Genomic DNA, 18889 nt, shown 5'->3' on the forward strand with positions numbered 1-18889 from the left:
AAAGTAATGATAGCCCTCGTTCCACTCTCTTCTGCATTTGGCCTGGATTTCTGGCAGTTCTCTTTAAGAGAATTGGTGCAATTGGTTTTGAGTCATTTTCAGCCATATGTTAATTGTACACTGTTTGATCATTCCTGCATTCTGTTGGGTCACCTTGTTTGGAATGGGTACCTATAGGGATCTCTTCCACTCTTCCACACAATTAGCTGCCTTCCATATTGCTTTGTTTAGGTGAGGGATCTCTTCCAGCATTGCATATGTTTCTTGAAACCAGGGCTTTGAACTGTTTCCTCCCAATTCAGTATAGCTGAGGAAGCAAAACTGTAACAGACTTGAATTTTGAAGACTTTGGTGAACTCCGGCAATAACCACAAAGAGAAAAGCTGCCAGTGTGAAACGCTGCTAGAAACTTAATCTTCCCCTTAGAAAACAAGGGCAGCATATTTATTGCATAGCAACCAAATCTCTTGTCATCAGATCGTTTTCTGCATGTTTAAAAGTGTCTATTGGGGGGACGTGGGGAGGGAGGGGGAAAAGGAGGAGCCGATATTAAGGGCTCAGGTAGAAGGCAAATGTTTTGAGAATGATGATGGCAACAAATGTACAAATGGGCTTGACACAATGGATGGATGGATGGATTGTGATAAGAATAGTATGAGCCCCCAATAAAATGAGTTTTAAAAAAGGGGGCAGTCAGGGAACCAATTATAAGGATCTACATGTGACCTCCTCCCTGGGGGACGGACAACAGAAAAGTAGGTGAAGGGAGACGTCAGACAGGACAAGATCTGACAAAATAATAATTTATAAATTATCCAGGGTTTATGAGGGAGGGAGAAACAGAAAAAAATGAGAAGCTGATGCCAGGGGCTTAGGTGGAGAGCAAATGTTTTGAGAATGATGAGGAATGAATGTACAAATGTGCTTTACACAATTGATGTATGTATGGATTATAATAAGAGTTGTATGAGCCCCTAATAAAACAATTTTTTTAAATCATGTATTTTTTTAAAATGTCTATTATGTTTTAATATTAGCTTGGCTGGGTATACAATTTCTAGGTTCCTTTTTTATTCTTGATTTTTTTTAATCCTTCCCAGCTACCCTGCTTTAAATGTATCACTATCCATAGTCCTGCCAATAATTCAGTCTCAGAAATCAGACTCCTGAAAGGTTTCCCTGCATCTCTTCTGCATCTCTCATTCTAAGGCCTTGACCTATAATTTTCCTGTACCAGTTATTGTGGAGGAACCTAGACCCTCACACCATCACAGGTTCTGTAAGTGAAATTGTACTGTTAAAATATATAAAGATTATAGCAAAGTCATAGATAATAAGAGAGATAGGAGAAAGAATAAAGGAGTCAGATACATTTCATGGTAGCATGCTCACCTCCTGGATGGCTATGATCTCACAGCCATGTCTGCACATAGTGTGGGCAGAAGAGAAGGGAGAAGAGAGAGCGATTTATTTCTAACCAAGGTTTATATAACTTTTGGGACCATGCAAGCCCCCTGATTACAGGTAAAAACATACGTCACAGGAAGGTGTTGTACTATAGGTAATACAATAATGGGAGGGGGCCGATCTAGGGGTGTGCAAGCTACAGGAAGAGGAGGAATTAAGGGTATGCATGTGACAAGATGGGTGGATCCTTGATTCATGATGGCGGCCTAACCTTGATTGTCCTTGAGCTGGAGACCTGATTTATTCTGAGCCCTTCAAGGAAAGCAATCCATTGTCCCTAACATTAGGGAGTAAGCCTCACCTATGGTGGGACAGACAATAGGTCTGCTTGCTCTGGATGGCTGGTGTCTCAGCGAGATAACTTGACAATCATTTGCCATTAGTTGCAAGTAGTATCCTAGGTCTGACATATATATTTGGGGGAGAGAACCTGGGGAACAGCCTCTTTGTATCCCACAAGTTATCATTCCAGATCCCCCAAATGTAAAAAAATTAAGCTAGTTCAAATCTGTTGGAAGCCCTGGTGCTTGAAGCCTCTCGGTTAGTATTCTGTCCATTTCCACCACTGTTCACCAATGCCCCTGGCATTATTTGGCTGATAATATTGACCTTCTCCGTCACCTCTTTCCACAGATGTAGTCCACTTAATTTCTGTGTAATCCACCAGGTGATCGCCACCATTTCTTTCACTGGGACCAACTTTCCTCTTTGCTTCCAACTTTTGCTTTCCAGTTGTCAGTAATTGTCAGTGCATCTCGACCGCATGTTCAAATGATTTCAGACTGCAGAAGTTGCTAAGAGGAAAAAGACATCAACTTCATTTATATGTATGTATGATAAAATGGGATTGTTTTAGTCTGGGTAGACTAGAGAAACAAATTCATGGATACTCGTGTAAGGGAGAACTTTATATCAAAGAGCAATTATACATTCAGAAAACATCCCAGCCCAGTCCAGATCAAGTCCATAAGTCCGATATGACCCCATATGTTGATACTAGTCCATAAATTCCTCTTTAGACTCACACAGTTATGCAATGATGCCAAATGCAGGAAGATCACAGGCCAGTGGGTGGAAAGTCTTGTGGATCCAGTGATGGTGGAAGCATCTGAGTGCTGGCGTGGCTCTCCATGTGGCTCCTCCAGCTCCAGGGCTCTGGCATAGCTCTATGTGTATTGTCAGCAATATAAAGCAGAAAATGCGTGGGCTATTTATCTCTGTTTGCAACTCCCAAATGAGGTCATCAAACTGCAAGATGATTGACAGGCTAGACTCTACCCTTTCGCAAGTTGACAGGAGATTATATATAACTGACACAGGGATCTTGCTGCTTTATAATTTGTTCTGTTCACTCAATAGTATGAGTATCTTTCCATGTCAGTGAAGTATCCTTTGATCATATGATCTGAATCTGAAGAAAATCATACTCAGTTACCCAGGCAAAAGGCCCCTTTGATTCTTTTTTTAAATTAAAAAAAAATTTTTTATTGGGGGCTCATACAGCTCTTATCACAATCCATACATACATTGCGTCAAGCACATTTGCACATTTGTTGCCATCATCGGGCTTGGTGGGCCAGGATGCGTTCCACTCTCTCTCCTTCCCTCTTTGTTTGCTCCTGTGTGTTCTGATCAGACGCGCTCCTCTCCCTGAGCTGTAACTTCAGTGCTGTCCTCTGTAGTGCACTTTTCTGGGAGGGGTGTGGGGGTTGTCCACGTAGTTGGGATTGGGACAGGCCCCTGCAGACCCCCTTTGATTCTCTGAGCTTCTATATGGACAGGGCAGGGCAGGGCAGGTGAAGTTAGCAATGCAGGTGACTCATGCACTGTGTGGTCTGAAGTAATACGGAGGCAAGCCGGTTAAGGGGCACCAGTTGACAGAGCTGCTTTTCGTTTCTCTCCTTTCCGCCCAGAAGCTGCTCTGCTTCCTACACCAGTGATCTGTACACACATATCGCCTCCCCAGGGAGTCATGTCACCCAAGTTTTAAACACAAACATCTAGGAGTTGTTCTTCCTAACTTCCTTTTTCTCCCCAAGCCCCCGTGCTTCTTGATGGAAGTGGCTTTCCGAGCATATTCCGAAGAAGAATAGGGTGAGGGACTAATTCCCAGCATAGCTGCTAATCTTGCTTAGTTCCCAGGAGTCTTTCAGTCCCAGGTTGTTTCTCCTTGCTTTGGTGACTGGGCCAGAAGTTAGCAGACAATGGGAGTGGAGGTGGTGTGGGAGCTTGTGGCTTGTTGGGAAGCTAGGACTACTTAGGTTTCTCAGAAGGGGTATATCAAAGTACAGGACGTTTTGTTTTATTTCCCCAAGCAAATTTCCTCGGCTTCTGAAACAACAGAGAATGTTTCAGGTTGTTTTCTATTCCTTATGTGCTGTCATTGCATGCATTCCCTTTGTACCCAGGTGAAAGTGTGTTTATAGATGTGTGCCCATCATTCAGCCCAATGGGTTTTTGTGTTTTTTTCCAGATGTTAACTGGATATTTAAGTGCAACCAAAACCAAACTCCAAACGCACTGCCCTGGAGTCGATGCTGACTCACAGTGATCCTGTAGGATAGAACTGACCCTGTGGGTTTCTGAGACGGTAACTCTTTATGGGAATAGAAAGCCCCATCTGCTAAAGGATCTGTAAAATAGTGAATTTTTTGAGAAGCTACAGACAAATATGTAGAGAAGTGCCAGGGGAAGAGGAGATTAGAATCTTGTTTTTTAAATAAAATGGACTGTTTTTATACATATACATAACCCCAAATATGGATACGTTTCACTTATGCAAATCCCTGTAATGGTTTGATGCCTTACACTTCTTCGAGTAATATTTCAGTCTTGAATGTCTTCATCGATAACGACTGATACTGGGTAGTTTGAGCTTTACTGAGTCGTGCCTTATTTAAAAGAGAAAGAAAACCAGCAGGATTCACCACATGTTCTGTGACATGAAATGATGAACTTTTGTTCAAGGTCGTCCACAGCGTTGAAAGTGCCTGCTGGTGTGCCGTACCCCTAGTGTATTCCCAGTTCCCTCTGGATAGAATTCCCTCTAGATAAAATTCCCCGGGCCCCTATGTAACCATCGTTAGATCTGTACGCGCCTTCTCAGTTTGCCCTTATAAGGCTATCCTGCTCTCTCACTTCCTGCTTCGGCTCCTTACTTTTTCTCCCTTCCCCTCTGCCTCCCAGGGTGGATGCTTCTGCCTGCAGCCGGCCTCTAACTGTTCACAGCTGTCTGGAACGGCAAGCCCGCGGCCCGCCCCCTCCCCGAGTTTTGACTTTCATTTTACAAAGAAGAGCATGCTTGAAGGTTTCAACAGGCAAGTTCTAACTGGCACTTATTTCTCCTCCTTCTAGAACACCGAAAGTCTCCCCCAGCACTTTCGGAGGGGCACCCTGACGGTGCTGAAGAAGAAGTGGGAGCGTCCTGCGCTGGCAGCCCAGTCCCACCCAGAGACGCAGCGCAGCAGCCGCGCCGAGAGCGGGACCCGAGCGCACCCTCCTCCCGCCCCAGTGGCCAGCAACCCAGCGCCTGCAGCTGCCGCGGACCCCGGGGAAGGCGGCCGCAGCCGAGCGAGGTCCGGCTCGCCTCCCGAAGCCCCCGCGCAGTGCCGGCACCCCCGCCCCGAGCCCGGGGAGGATCTTCACGACCACTCCCCAGACCGTGAAAAAATGGAAAATTGTCTGGGAGAGTCCAGGCATGAAGTCCGGAAACCCGAAGGCAGTGAGCACACCGACTCGGCCGGCAAAATAGAGAAATACAACGTCCCGCTGACCAGGCTGAAGATGATGTTCGAGAAAGGCGAACCCACGCCGGCCAAGGTAAGGGCATGCAGGCTTCGAACCGAGTTTCCAGAGCCGAGCCACGTTCCGAACCGAAGCAGCCACCCCCGCCCCGCTGGGCCGTTTCGAGGGTAGATGAAAACGTGGTCTGTCTTTTTTGATTCGGGTTAGATGAACTAATGATAACTCATAAATGGATTATGTACACAAATACTGGGACTTGAGAGCCAGCCACCCCCCAGTTCCTCGTTAAGTTTACACTGGGGCTCTGGTTGAGGTGTAGAAACGTGCTGAGTTGGGCTTTGTGTTTTTGTACGCTTGCCCATTTCATTTGTCTTCCTGTGTCTTTGTCGTGTGTAACTTGGGGGGTGGGGGGGGTTTGAATCCCTCTCCCTGCGGACACAGCTGCAGCTCGAGGGCTAGAGTTTAACCTAAGACTGAGGCTTAGTTGTCTCCTTGCTAGCTGAATCCCCTCTCTTCTCCACCCCCTCCTCTGTGCCTTCCAACAAATGTTTTCTATCAGCCAAAATCCTCTCCCAGGAACAATCAATGAAGATAGCCAGACCAGCCTTGGCCTTCAGGAGTTTTGACTTGCAAATAGTCAGGGTTGCATTTTCCTGCAACTGCTAATGAAATTCGATCCTTCATGTGGATTGCAGACAGGGTCCCCAGGGGGAATTACTTAGCTAGAAAATGAGTTACATATGCTGGTGACTTAGAACACAATCCAGAGGCAGCAGAGCTGGTAAATTTTTCCAGTTTTCTCATACTTTCCTACATATCTGGCTTTGTACACGGGATGGTTTGTTAGCAGCAGTCATTACAGTGAAATAAGCAGATCTGACAGAGGGCAAAGCCATCAATTCCTCTGGGTGCCAGCTAGATGGGATTTTTTGGGGGGCGGGGGTGAGGAATCGAATTATTTAACTCAAATCCCTACATTTGTGAAGAGTCCAACATTCTTTCTCAGATAAAAATCAGGCAGCAGCTCAGCCTGGAGGCCTCAGTGGTGTTAGGTGTGACTGAGTTAAATCCCTTCCTGTAACTCTCGGGCTTTGTTTCCTGCCTGGAAAAAAAGTTTCTGGATTGTTTGAGGATCATCTGTTTGAGGGAGTAGGAAGGCTAGGAAGGATATTTTTCAAACCTTGCAAAGCTAGAACCTTGGCTTGCGCTTGAGTTTCAGCTTTGTATTTCAACCAAAACCAATTGGCTAAAAAGAGTCCGATGACTTAAACTCTCGTCCTTGTTCATTTTCAGTCTTCCAGGCCTGCCTATTTCCCCTTTGTAGCCATTCTACATTTTTAATTTTTTTGTAATGGGGAAAAAGAATTTTAAATGGAAGGAGGGGAAAAATGTCCAAAGTCCTAAATAGAGAGGAAGGGGCTTTCTTGTGACTCAAAGCACCATTGTAAGTCTCCTTCTCAAAGACCTTGTTAGGGGCAGGCCCGCTGATGTCAGGCCAGCACACACAATGTGGATTCAGTGCCCAAGGCTAGTGCGTGTTGAAACTGGCCTAAGGTAGGAAATGACTGGGAACAAAAATGCTGATTATGTGTGAGGATCTGGTGAGAAGCTCTTTTCTCCTAAATGTCTGCTGAGAGATGGGTCAGAACAAGCCTATCTCTATGCCTTGTCAGAGTGGAGGAAAATTTCAGTGGCGGAAAAAAAAAAGATCTGAATAGCTTTCTCCTGTCACTGGGCAGCTGAGTGTGAAAGGTATGGACAGAGAGCAGGGTCCTAGGGGTGACCAGGGATTTTCCAGTTTGGGGGTGTCCTTTTTACTTCCTTAGATAGTCATGTGTCACTTAATGAACGACTGAGGAGTGTCAAGCAGAGCTACTCTTGGTTTGATAACTGTTGCTGAATAAACATTGTTCATGTTGGAAACAGGTCTTGTCCAGTATCTCAATAAAGCAGTTTTTGAACATTCTGTCTACCTTAGGTTAATGAGTTAGTTTGACACTCGATTATGGCAACATAATTTCAGCTTTTATAGGGACAAGGCTTGAGGCAGGAAGTTACATATTCGTAACTCTGAGAAATATGGTTGGAGCTTGAGTGTCCACCTAAGGAGGTGTACTTACTTCAGAGCTGGAAGGCTCGTACGTCAGTAGGAGAAATACAGATAAACCAAATCCACTGCTGTTGGGTTGCTTCAAAAATCGCTACATTGGGTGCAAATGGGGTGACTCTGTGGTTCCATAATGGAATGTGCAAGAGCTGGACTGACTCTCAACTAAGTAGCCCCCAAGAGTCAGGGACCACGGAGAGAATCAAAATATACGGTTATGTGGTCCGTCCTCCTTAATCCACGTATCTGTACTGCTTACAGGAGGCAAAGTGGACTGGTTTGGTTCTGTTCCCTTTTGTCTGAGATGGCTTCTGCACTTGCCCTTCTCTTTCTGAGGATCTCTTTCTCTCCAATCTATTTCCCTCACCGTGTGTAGTCTCTGTAACCATGACTCCAAGAGATGAACCCCAAAGATAGAATTCTGAACTCCTGCCCAAGATTCCTTCCCATAGGTCTAAATGCCTACAGGACCCCACTTTGTGACTGCCCCCCAGGCACTCAGACTTCAAGGGACTGAAAAGAATCATGTGTATTTCCACCCCAACCCTGTTCTACCCCTGGTGTCCCTTGGCTCTGTTTTCTTAGTTTTCCTGGTCTACATATCTTACAAGCTGTTCTTCTCTCTTATCATCTCATTCCCTAATCAATCCCTTACGAACCAACTCCTCTAAGCGTGTGTGCCTTATAGCCATTCCCAAGTGTGGCTCCTTCTTTCCAAGCCCGCATCGAATTCCAGGTTACCACACATTTACCCATGGCCTTGCTACAGCCTCGGCCATTGACTCCTCATTTTTCTCTTCCCATCTAATCAGAGTGTAGTTGATGTTACTCCATCAGAAGGTAATTAAAAACTTTTTATGCCTCAAAAATGATCTTTATTAAAGTTTTTCACAATCTGTACCCAACCTGCCTTTCCCGTCTGGTCGCCAACTTTATGCTCAAATTCTGGGCTACTCCTCATTCACTAAATTTCATGCCGTCTCTTGTTGTTCTGTACTTGCCTGTTGAAATCTTACTCATCTCTTATACTCTACCAGGACTAGGAAACCTTACTTTGGTTTTCTCCCATGGAATCAAATTCATCGCTCCTTTATTGTAGAACTTTCTTTTGACTTTTCTTTGGGCACTTACACTTCCTTAGTAGTTGTACCTGGATTTGTCCAGTCTCCCGCCTATCATTTCTTTCCAAGTACAGATGCTTTTATTTTCCAGTGGCCAGCATGGTGACTTGGCTCCTGGTCCCTATTTAAGTAAAAAGAAAAAGGACGCTTAAAACTCGAGTAATTTAGAAATAATGAGAGTTACTTAAAGGATGTTCCTCTCTCAATACCTTTGAAGAATGGAAAAGTTATTTAGGTCAGATAGTTTAATTGAACGTGATGGCGCTAATTCCTAGGGGCAAATGAATAGTGGATGGATTAATGTAACCTGTAATCATTTACTAGGAAAAAGAAACGCCTGCGTGACACATACTGGATGGGCTTTGCCAGCCCTTCACAAAAGAAAAGCAAAGCACCAGCCATATGCCATTGAGTCTCCTCAGTTACCCTCTTGGGCAAGGCCGAACTGCCCTGTGGCTGGAACCCTTCTTGGGAGTCAAAAGCCTCATTTTCTCCCTTAGCAGCAGCCCTAGCTTCTTGTGTTTGATTTACTAACAATGCCTTCTGCTAGGCATATATGTGTTGGGAGATGGAGAAAGCTGGCCAACTACTAATAACTAATCAATTATTATCTTAATATTAGAAGCCAGGATGAGGTTATTCAAGAATGATCTCTTTCATCCCCAGGAGTTACCAGAAAGTGTGTGACAGACTCCTTAAACCTGTTATTTGTCTGTTTCATAATTTACTTATTCCACCGAAATCCTAGGATGGGAGCAGAGTCCAAAGAGCTGAATGGTGTGTCTCTGCCTTCATGGCCAATTCAATACGGTCCTTTCCTTAGTCAAATTTATTAAAAGGTTTTTTTGTTTTTGTTTTTCAAAAACCTTTTCATTGTGATTTAAGTAGTGTTTAGATTTCAGATCATCATTTTTGTATTCAACCATTTAAACAGCATATAGTACACCTCTTAATAGTTTTCCCTGCCCCTACCCTTTCCCCCCTTCTCCCCTTCAAAGGAAGTTCTCTTTCACTTTAATATAGGTGAAATTAGGGCACCTGTCTGTCTGTCCTTCCTTTCCCTCCCACCCTTGATGATCATCAAAGTCTGTTCCTTTTGGTATGAAAACCTTGATCTCCTTTTTTAACGGTCGTCTCGCACAATATTTGTCCTTTTGTAATTCACTGACTTCACTAGCATAATGTCTATCCGTGTCAGGATGTGTTTTCACAGTTTCATCATCATTCTTGACCAGTACGTAGCTGTGCATTGTGTGTATGGACCAAAGTTGATTTATCCATTCTCCTGCTGGTGGATATTTGGGTTGTTCCCCTTGTTTTCTGCTGTGAATGGGATGTGATGGACACAGATGGCATATGTCTGCTCGTGCTTTGCTCTCTTTAGGGTTTATACCCAGTGGAAGGATTGGTATTTCTAGCCCCACTTCTTTGAGGAAGCTCTATACCATTTTCTACAGTAGTTGTATAGTTGTATGATCGCGACAGCAGTGTATGAGGGTTCCAATCTCTCCAGACTCTCTCCCGCAGTTGTTACCGTATATGCTCATGTATATGCCGAGTTTTTCAGCACATTTTTAATGCAGTTTTGTGGTAAATTAGGTGCCTTGGCTGATATTCAGGTTGGTTTATACTCGAGTGTATACCGTATTTTCTCTGTGCATGAGTGTGTGTTTTAACCTTTGCTATCAATGTCAGTGTTAGAGATGGCATCTCATCATTTTGATTTACATCTCTTGAATGACTAGTAAACATGTGTATTTATTGGTCACCCAGAAGTCTTCTTTGGTAAGCTGTCTATTCATGTCCTCTGCCCATTTTTGAACTGGATTACCCTTTTTTTGTTGCTGTTGGGGTGTTGGCAACTTTCTGTAGATTTTAGAGATTAGTCCCTTATCTCATATACCCTTTTCTGTGTGTTTTCCCACGGTCTGTGGGTTCTCTTTTTATTCTTTGAATGAAATCTTTTGATGCACGTGTCTTATTGTTAGAAGGTCATTTATTTTGCCTCTTGAAGTGTATATTTCATTATGTTTGATAGTGTGTTTATGCCATGTTTCAGGACCCTTAAGTTTGTCCCTGTTTTTTTATGAATGTTCTTTATAGGTCTTGGCTTGACATTTTGGCCCTTAAGCCATCTTGAGTTATTTGTGTGCCCTTGGGACAGGTTTGGTACAGTAGGCGTGATGGAAGGAAATAGAACTGGACGTGGTACCACCCATTGATGCTTTTATACAGATGTCGACTGCTGCTTCTTCAATGCAGTTTTGCCGCCTTCTGGGAGAGGAGTTAGAGTGAGATAAAAGAGGGAAGAGGGAATACCTCCTCACCAAAAATCCCTATTCCTGAAACATAGCCACACTCTCTTAATTGGGAACTTCTATAGCAGCGGTTCTCAACCTGTGGGTTGCGACCCCTTTGGGTCGCCCGATTCATAACAGTATCAAAATGACAGTTAAGAAGTAGCAACGAAAATAATGTTATGGTTGGGGGGGGTCACCACCACATGAGGACCTGTGTGACAGTCGTGGCATGAGGGAGGTTGAGAACCACTGCTTGAAGGGTCTCTTTCTCTGAGGAGCAGTCGATGGGTTTAAACTGCTGAACCTGGCAGTCGGTAGCCCAATTCCTAACCCACAGCTCCACCAGGGCTTCTTAACCAAGGATAGGCAGTAGTAATGAGAAGGTAAGGGATAATAAGTCTGTCCATAGATGAATAGAATTAAAGCTATGTTTTAAAACTTAAGATTAAAGCTTCTTCCCCTAAGTCCCCTTCCCCAGAGCATATTCTCCTGCTTCCAGTTAGCTATGTTTTAACTTGTTCTACATTTATAAAGTAAAACTGTACATTCAGATAAAGTAGAAGTATCCAAATTAAAAAGTGAAAGTGCCCCCACCCCTTTCACTTTTCACAGCGTCTCTTCCCTTAGACCTGTCGTCACCCTCTGAGTCCCTCAACTTCTGTCCCTCTTTCACCCGGACCCTTACATGGAAGGGGAGCTTCAAACCAACGAAGCTGCACTGCTTGGTATGAAAGTCAAGCTAAAAGCAAAACAGGCCCAACATTTTTGTGGCTTTCCTTTATTAGTTCCTGGAAGTGACACTTGGTACTTTGTTTACTTTTACATAATTCTGGTGTATAACAGTATGTGTGTGTTGATGTGGGAAAGTGAGCCCTGGAGGAACTAAAGCAAGGGGAAGTCTGATCCCTGTTCATCAGACATTTGGCCTCGAAACAATTTGTATGTGTCTTTTTGCAGGATAGGTGGGTATCCATAGAGAATCCCAAAATTGTTGTGAACGGTTTCTGTAACGTTTTAATCTTCCCTCTTTTGTGTAGTGAGTGCACATCTTATCTTCTTACTGCTATCCTAATGAGATGTTTTCCTCTATTCTGTTAGTGTGCTTTATGTAAACTGTTTAGAATTGTGTTCCGAGGAGACTGTAACTCTTAGGATGTTCATGGGTGCTGTCCAATGGGTTCTGCTCACAGTGACCCTGTGAAAGAACGAAACACCACCTGCTCCGGCACCGTCCTCACAGGTGGTCTTGCGTTGGAGCCCAGTGCTGCAGCCACTGTGTCTGTTTCTTCCCCTCCAGGGCCTTCCTCTTTTCACTGCCCCTCCACTTAAGGAGCATGGCATCCTCTCCAGGTCTGCTCTCTCCTGACAACACATCCAAAGATTGAGCTGAAGTCTCGCCAGCCTTCCCTCTAAGGATCATTCTGCCTGTACTCTGTCCTTTTGTCCGTCTAGGTACTTTACTTTCAGAATTTGTTTCAATTACATGTTCTTCTGTTTCATTTTAAAGTCATGACTTAGGGTGGGGTGGACATGCCGAGGAAGGCATTTGGGGAAATAACTATCATTGTGTGGTCTTAGAGTAGCCACACTGGTCTCAGGGAGTATCTCTAATCTAATCTGTTTATCGGTGAATCATAAATCTCAGGCTGACCCATTATATAGCCTCTGATAGACAACATCTCTGGTGCTTTAAGTGTGGATAACTAGTTTTACATATTATTATTGTTAAATACATACAAGAATTTCTTTGTTTTCCATTAATACCCTCCTCATATGCAAAGAGGCTTCAAAAAGTTTGTCTAAAAATCCCAATACTCTTAGCCCCATTTTTTCCACGAATTTTTAAACCTTCTGTGTCTTCTTTTTTTTTTTTTTTAATTTTAACAATTTATTGGGGCTCATACAATTCTTTTCACAGTTCATATATATACATACATCAATTGTATAAAGCACATCTGTACAGTCTTTGCCCTAATCATTTTTTTCTCTTTTCTTCTTTTACATTTTATAAGGGACTCATACAACTCTTACCACAATCCATACATATACATACATCAATTGTATAAAGCACATCCATACATTCCCTGCCCCAATCATTCTCAAGGCATTTGCTCTCCACTTAAGCCCCTTGCATCAGGTCCTCTTTTTTTTCCCCTCCTCCCTCCCCCTTCCCCCCTCCCTCATATGCCCTTGGTAATTTATACATCGTTGTTTTGTCATATCTTGCCCTATCCGGAGTCTCCCTTCCCCCCTTCTCTGCTGTCCCTCTCCCAGGGAAGAGGTCACATATGGATCCTTGTAATCAGTTCCCCCTTTCCAACCCACTCACCCTCCACTCTCCCAGCATCGTCCCTCACACCCTTGGTCCTGAAGGTATCATCCACCCTGGATTCCCTGTACCTCCAACCCTCATATGCACCAGTGTACAGCCTCTGTCCTATCCAGCCCTGCAAGGTAGAATTCGGATCATGGTAGTTGGGGGGAGGAAGCATCCAGGATCCGGGGGAAAGCTGTGTTCTTCATCGATACTACCTCACACCCTAATTAACCCATCTCCTCTCCTAAACCCCTCTATGAGGGGATCTCCATTGGTCAACACTTGGGCCTTGGGTCTCCACTCTGCACTTCCCCCTTCATTTAATATGATATATATATACATATATATACATACATATATACATATACACATATATACACATACATACACACACTTATATCTTTTTTTTTTTTTTGCATGATGCCTTATACCTGGTCCCTTGGGCACCTCGTGATCGCACTGGCCGGTGTGCTTCTTCCATGTGGGCTTATTTGCTTCTGAGCTAGATGGCCGCTTGTTCACCTTCAAGCCTTTAAGACCCCAGACACTATCTCTTTTGATAGCCGGGCACCATCAGCTTTCTTCACCACATTTGCTTATGCACCCATTTGTCTTCAGCGATCCTATCATGGAGGTGTGCAGTCAATGATATGATTTTTTGTTCTTTGATGCCTGGTAACTGATCCCTTTGGGACCACTCGCTCACTCAGGCTGGTGTGTTCTTCCAAGTGGACTTTGTTGCTTCTGAGCTAGATGGCCGCTTGTTTATCTTCAAGCCTTTAAGACCCCAGTCACTATCTCTTTTGATAGCCGGGCACCATCAGCTTTCTTCACCACATTTACTTGTTCACACACTTTGGCTCCAGCCGTTGTGTCGGGAGAGTGAGCATCATAGAGTTCCAATTTAATAAAAGAAGGTATTCATGCATTGAGGGAGTGTTTGAGTAGAGGCCCAAGGTCCTTCCGCCACCTTAATACTTGACCTATAAATATAGACACATAGATCTATTTCCCCATCCTCCTATATATATTTGCATGTACATGTCTTTGTCTAGACGTCCATGAATGCCCTTTGACTCCTAGCTCTTTCCTCCATCTCCCTTGACTTTCCTCCTGCCCTACTACCATGCTTCATCGCCACCTGGGCTAGAGTATACCTCTTCTCTAAGCAACCTTACCCTTGATCATTTCCCACCAGGCCTGCCACTCCCACTTCTCTGCCATTTGGGGTCCCATGTTTTTCCCTTGTCCCTGGGTTTGTTAACACCACTTCCTTACCCCCCCTACCCCCCCACCCCAAGTCCCCCCAAAACTGTCGGTCCCGTTGTTTTTCCTCCAGATAGTTCATCCAGCCTGTCCTATTCAGACAGACCTGTGGAGTCACTAACATGCACGAAAACTAGACAGAGGAAAACAAAGCAACAGTATACAACCAGACAACAAAACAACAAAAACAAACCACTGACAAAGAACAGAATATAACAGTTCACAAGAGAAAAGCTTGTAGTTAGTTCAGGGATCGTTTGCTGGCCCTTAGGAGCGTTTTCCAGTCCAGTCTGTTGGGGCACCACGCCCTGGCCCCGAAGTCCACTTTCAGCATTCCCTGGGGACCTTGCCACTCCATTCCCTTGCTATTCCGCTGCACTCCCCCAGTGATTTGCCTCGGTGTGGTGGGATCAGGTCAGGTGCAATTCCCACACTGTGTCTCCTGTGCTGTCCCCTGTATCGCCCTTAGTCACTGAGGGGCATCATGTCTCATAGTGGGGCCAGCCATGTTGTTCTCTCTGTGGACTGGCTGCTCTACTCAGGAACATCATCATCACGGCCTGGTGGGCCAGGCTGTGCTCCACTCTCACCTCCTGCCCCTTCATCTGCTCCCGTGTGCTCTGATCAAATATGTCCATCTCCCAGAGCTGCAGAGTCAATGTCGTCCTTTGGAAAAAATTCTTTTCGGGGGAGGGGCTTCTGTGTCTTCTTGAAATGAACTTTGCGCCGTAGTTTATAGCTTGCTTATTACCCCTTCTTCTATAATAAAAAAAAAATTATAAGATTCCTGTCAGTATTATTTTGAATGACCTCTCTATGGTGGTACATTTCTCATAAAGACTACATACTGGTATAACGTAAGTTTTATTTGCTCATAATTAGTTGCTCTGAGTGGTTCTTGTGTTTTGTGGTAAGGCAGTAGGAGAAGCAGGTGTAAAGGGTGCCACGCAAAGGATTTTGAGCTTGCAAGCTGCTCGTCACTCCAATGATGGCTGTCCTTGAATGATGGCTGTCCTTGAAGCCCCCCCCCCCCAAGCAGAGTGCAGCCATTCCGTTTTCTCCGCTATGTTCATGCCAACGAACTGTTAAGTGTTTAGTGGTTTCTAGCTTTGGTTCAACAAAACAGGTTGAAAGCGAATGCCAGGCACGACATTGTCAGAGAGCAGCATTGATTATTCTTTATTTCAGGGGGTCTAGAAAGGCATCATGTGCCCCCAGTAAGGGTAAATGAAGGGTCCTTTAAGGATACTTCGGAACCTAGTGTTTAAGAACTTGCTTGCAAATCGAAAGGTCAGTGGTTGGAACCCAGGGTTGTACTTCCGCTGGAGAAGATTCTTTAAAAGATTGCAGCCTGGGCGTGGCTCCCTGCGGCATTCCTGCTCACCGCAGAGACTGGCAGGCCCCTGCTAGTGGTGTGACTACTGGATTAGACACCAGAAATAGGCATCCAGGTGAATATTTTAAAGAGTCATTTCCTGTAGGCTTCTCAATCCGTGATGAGTTATGGTGAGTGAGAAATTTCTTTCAAGAGGCCGCTGGGTGAACTTGAGCCTCCCAATCTTCTGTTAGCATCGGAGCATGTTAGCCCTTTGCACCATCCACAAAGTCAGCTAACGGACAACTGCCCCGTCGGGTTTCCAGGGCCGTGTCGTTCTTGCAGAAGCAGACTTCCACCCCTTTCTCTCATGAAACAGCTGATAGGCTTGAACCACTGACCTCTTGTTTAGCAGCCAAGGACTAGGTGGGATATTGCAGTCCCTATTTTACAGATGGGAACAGCTGAAGTCAGAGAAGTTGACTGATATGCCCAATGTCATGTGACTAATTAATATGGAACAAGGACTGGAATCGGATACTACGCTTTCTACCATGTAGCACTACTTTCATGGATATTATAATAACTTTGTTGCTTAAAAACAACTGGCGATGGCCTTATCTAACTCTGAAACCCAAAGAAATGAGAAAATGTGGAGCATGTCAGCAGATGGATTCCCTAGCGATATGGTCTCTCGATCCTCCTACATTCAAGATTTTCTTCCACTTGGATGAAAACAGCCGTGAAGAGAATAAAGAAGTGCATTCGAATGCAAGAGATTTATGCTAAAACCCTTTCACTAGAAGCCTGTAGTTTTGAGAGGTTTGTTTTTCTTAGCATGTACATTAAATAATCAGCTGAACAATAGCACAATCACACACTTTAAAAAATATGTACACACTCAGAAGAAGCTTGGAAGGAAAAGAAGCCATCATGTAAACAAAGAAATAGCCGTCACCAACCACATAAAAGTTCTGATCTTTCCAAAAACCAAACTCACTGCCACCAACTCAATTCTGAGTTACAACTACTCTATACAGCAGAGTAGAACCGACTCTTTGTATTTCCGAGATTGTTCATCTTTATGGGAGCAGGAAGACTGCCTCCTCTTTTTCCAGAGGAGCAGCTGCTGGGTTTGAACCACTGACTTGGTGGCTAGTAGCTCAGTGTATATGTAGCCCACTATGCCACCACTCTCAGGTTGAATGGCACTCAAGATATAACTAGGGAACTCTACCTCCTCAAAGTGGAGACTATCCTACTGACGTGGATGGAGTAAAGCATTCTGGGCCTTCATTTGGTGATGTGACATAATCCAAAATTAATTTTAAAATGGTCTCAGCAAGTCCATTGACAGTGAACTGCCAGAAAGCCTAGCTGGATTTAACAGAAGACATGATGCCTGCTGGATTATGGGAAAGAGCAGAGAATTTAAAAAAATGTTTGTTTTATTGACTGCATAGACATTTGTGTACATCATAAATCATGGATAACATTATGCAGAGTGGGAATTCTAGAGTAAGTAATTGTGCTGAGGGTGCTGTTTCAACAGGTAGGTTGAAAATCAGGGTTGTGTCCTTTTGCATACTTATTCAAGCTGTGTGCTGAGCAAGAAATCTGAGACACTGAACTCTATGGAGAAGAACCCGGCATCAGGATTGGAGGAAGGCTCATTAATGACGTGCAATTATCAGATGACACAGCCTTTCTTGCTGAAAGCTAATAGCACTTTGAAGATCAAAGACAATAGCCATCAGTATAGATTACACCTTGACATAAACAAGAATCTTCACAACTGGCCCAATACATGCTGTCATGATAAATAGAAAATATTTAAGTTGTCAAATATTTAATTTTACTTATATCCACAATCAACCCGCATGGCCACACAAGTCCAGAAAGCTAATGATGTACTGCAATGGACACATCTGTTGCAAGAGCCCTCTTTAATGTGCTAGAACGTGAAGATGTTACCGTTAGGGCTAAGGGGAGCCTCTCCAAGACGTGGTGCTTTCCGTGACCTCTTATGCATGTTGACTGTACCATGAACTGGCAGGAATGAACAGATCTGCCCGGGAAGAAGTCCAGCCGCGGCGCTCCGTAGACGTACAGGTAGCGCGACTTTGCGAGCTGTTCTTTGGACGTGTCATCAGAAGGGACCAGTCGCTGGAAAAGGACATCATGGTTGGTAAAGTTGAGAGTCCGTGAGAAAGAGGAAGACTCTCAGTGATATGGATCGACTCAAACACAGCAATGATTGTGAAGATGGAGCCATACTTTGTTCCATTGCACTAAGGGACACTGGGAGTCGACAGCCACAGCAAAACACTTACTGTTACTTTTTTATAGCGTTTCCTGCATATCCTCCAGCTCATGGAGTTATTCTTTTATGGAAATGATACTTCATATTTAATCATTCCCAATTATTAGATTTTGCGGGGAGGGCGCTAATAGAAGTGCTCTAGGCAGTTGGCAGGAATGTGGTTGCCTGGTTAATTTTGCCTCTATCACCTAAGTGATCAAAAGATGCTATCATTCAGCATTGCTTTTCTGTGTTTTCAGCTTGTTTCCAAGGCTGTCTTGTTTTATAGCACCGGTCTTGAAATATAAGGGCATGGTTGAGTCCCAGAGTCTTTCCAGGGTTTGTTTCATGTCAGCATTTTTGTTTTGTCATTTTTGATTTATGTTAACTTCATAGATATGAAGTGTTAACTCTCCTCCTTTTTGCCTTTTCCTAATTTTAAGAGTCGTGGATATCATCTTGTAGAAAGCTTAGAAATACAAAAAATATGAAGATATCCCAGCACCTGAAGCTCCCAGCCAGCTCTTCCTCTATGTGTTGCTTTTCTGGGGGGACTCCACGTTTAATTTCATCAAGCCCTGCTTCCCCCTAAAAGCCTTTCTTTCCCCACCTTGATTTTGGTGGCATCAGAGGATCCCTATGTGGCACACACGGTACCCACCCGAGTGCCTGTGGACCCACTTCCAAAGGGTCACCATCACCTTGTAAACCCTGTGAAGCAATTCACTCTGCACACGTGGGGTTGAGTCACATGGCCATCACAACTGCAGAGTCTGGGGAAAGGTCAAAGTCTGGAGACTGAAGGAAAGGAAGTGGCCCAAGGAAGTAAGACACTCCCCGCACTAGTCTTAACTTACAGTAAATTCAAGTGCTGACAAGCAGCTCCAAAAACTATTTTGCTCTTGAAAATAGGAGTGGAGCAGATGGGGAAGCCTATTTTATTACTTGGC

General features: G+C 44.2%; 1 protein-coding gene across 2 annotated transcripts in view; it reads left to right on the forward strand.

Annotated features, from left to right (window-relative positions):
• Positions 1-18889, forward strand: part of LIMA1 (LIM domain and actin binding 1) — a 126717-nt gene that overhangs the window by 80689 nt on the left and 27139 nt on the right. For both annotated transcript variants that reach the window (XM_075551700.1, XM_075551701.1), the window contains exon 4: positions 4822-5286. In XM_075551700.1, coding sequence (XP_075407815.1) covers positions 4822-5286 — 465 coding nt within the window. The remainder of the gene's footprint in view (positions 1-4821; positions 5287-18889) is intronic.

Source organism: Tenrec ecaudatus, chromosome 6 (genome assembly GCF_050624435.1).
Source record: "Tenrec ecaudatus isolate mTenEca1 chromosome 6, mTenEca1.hap1, whole genome shotgun sequence".
In the NCBI taxonomy this organism is placed as follows: Eukaryota; Metazoa; Chordata; class Mammalia; order Afrosoricida; family Tenrecidae; genus Tenrec; species Tenrec ecaudatus.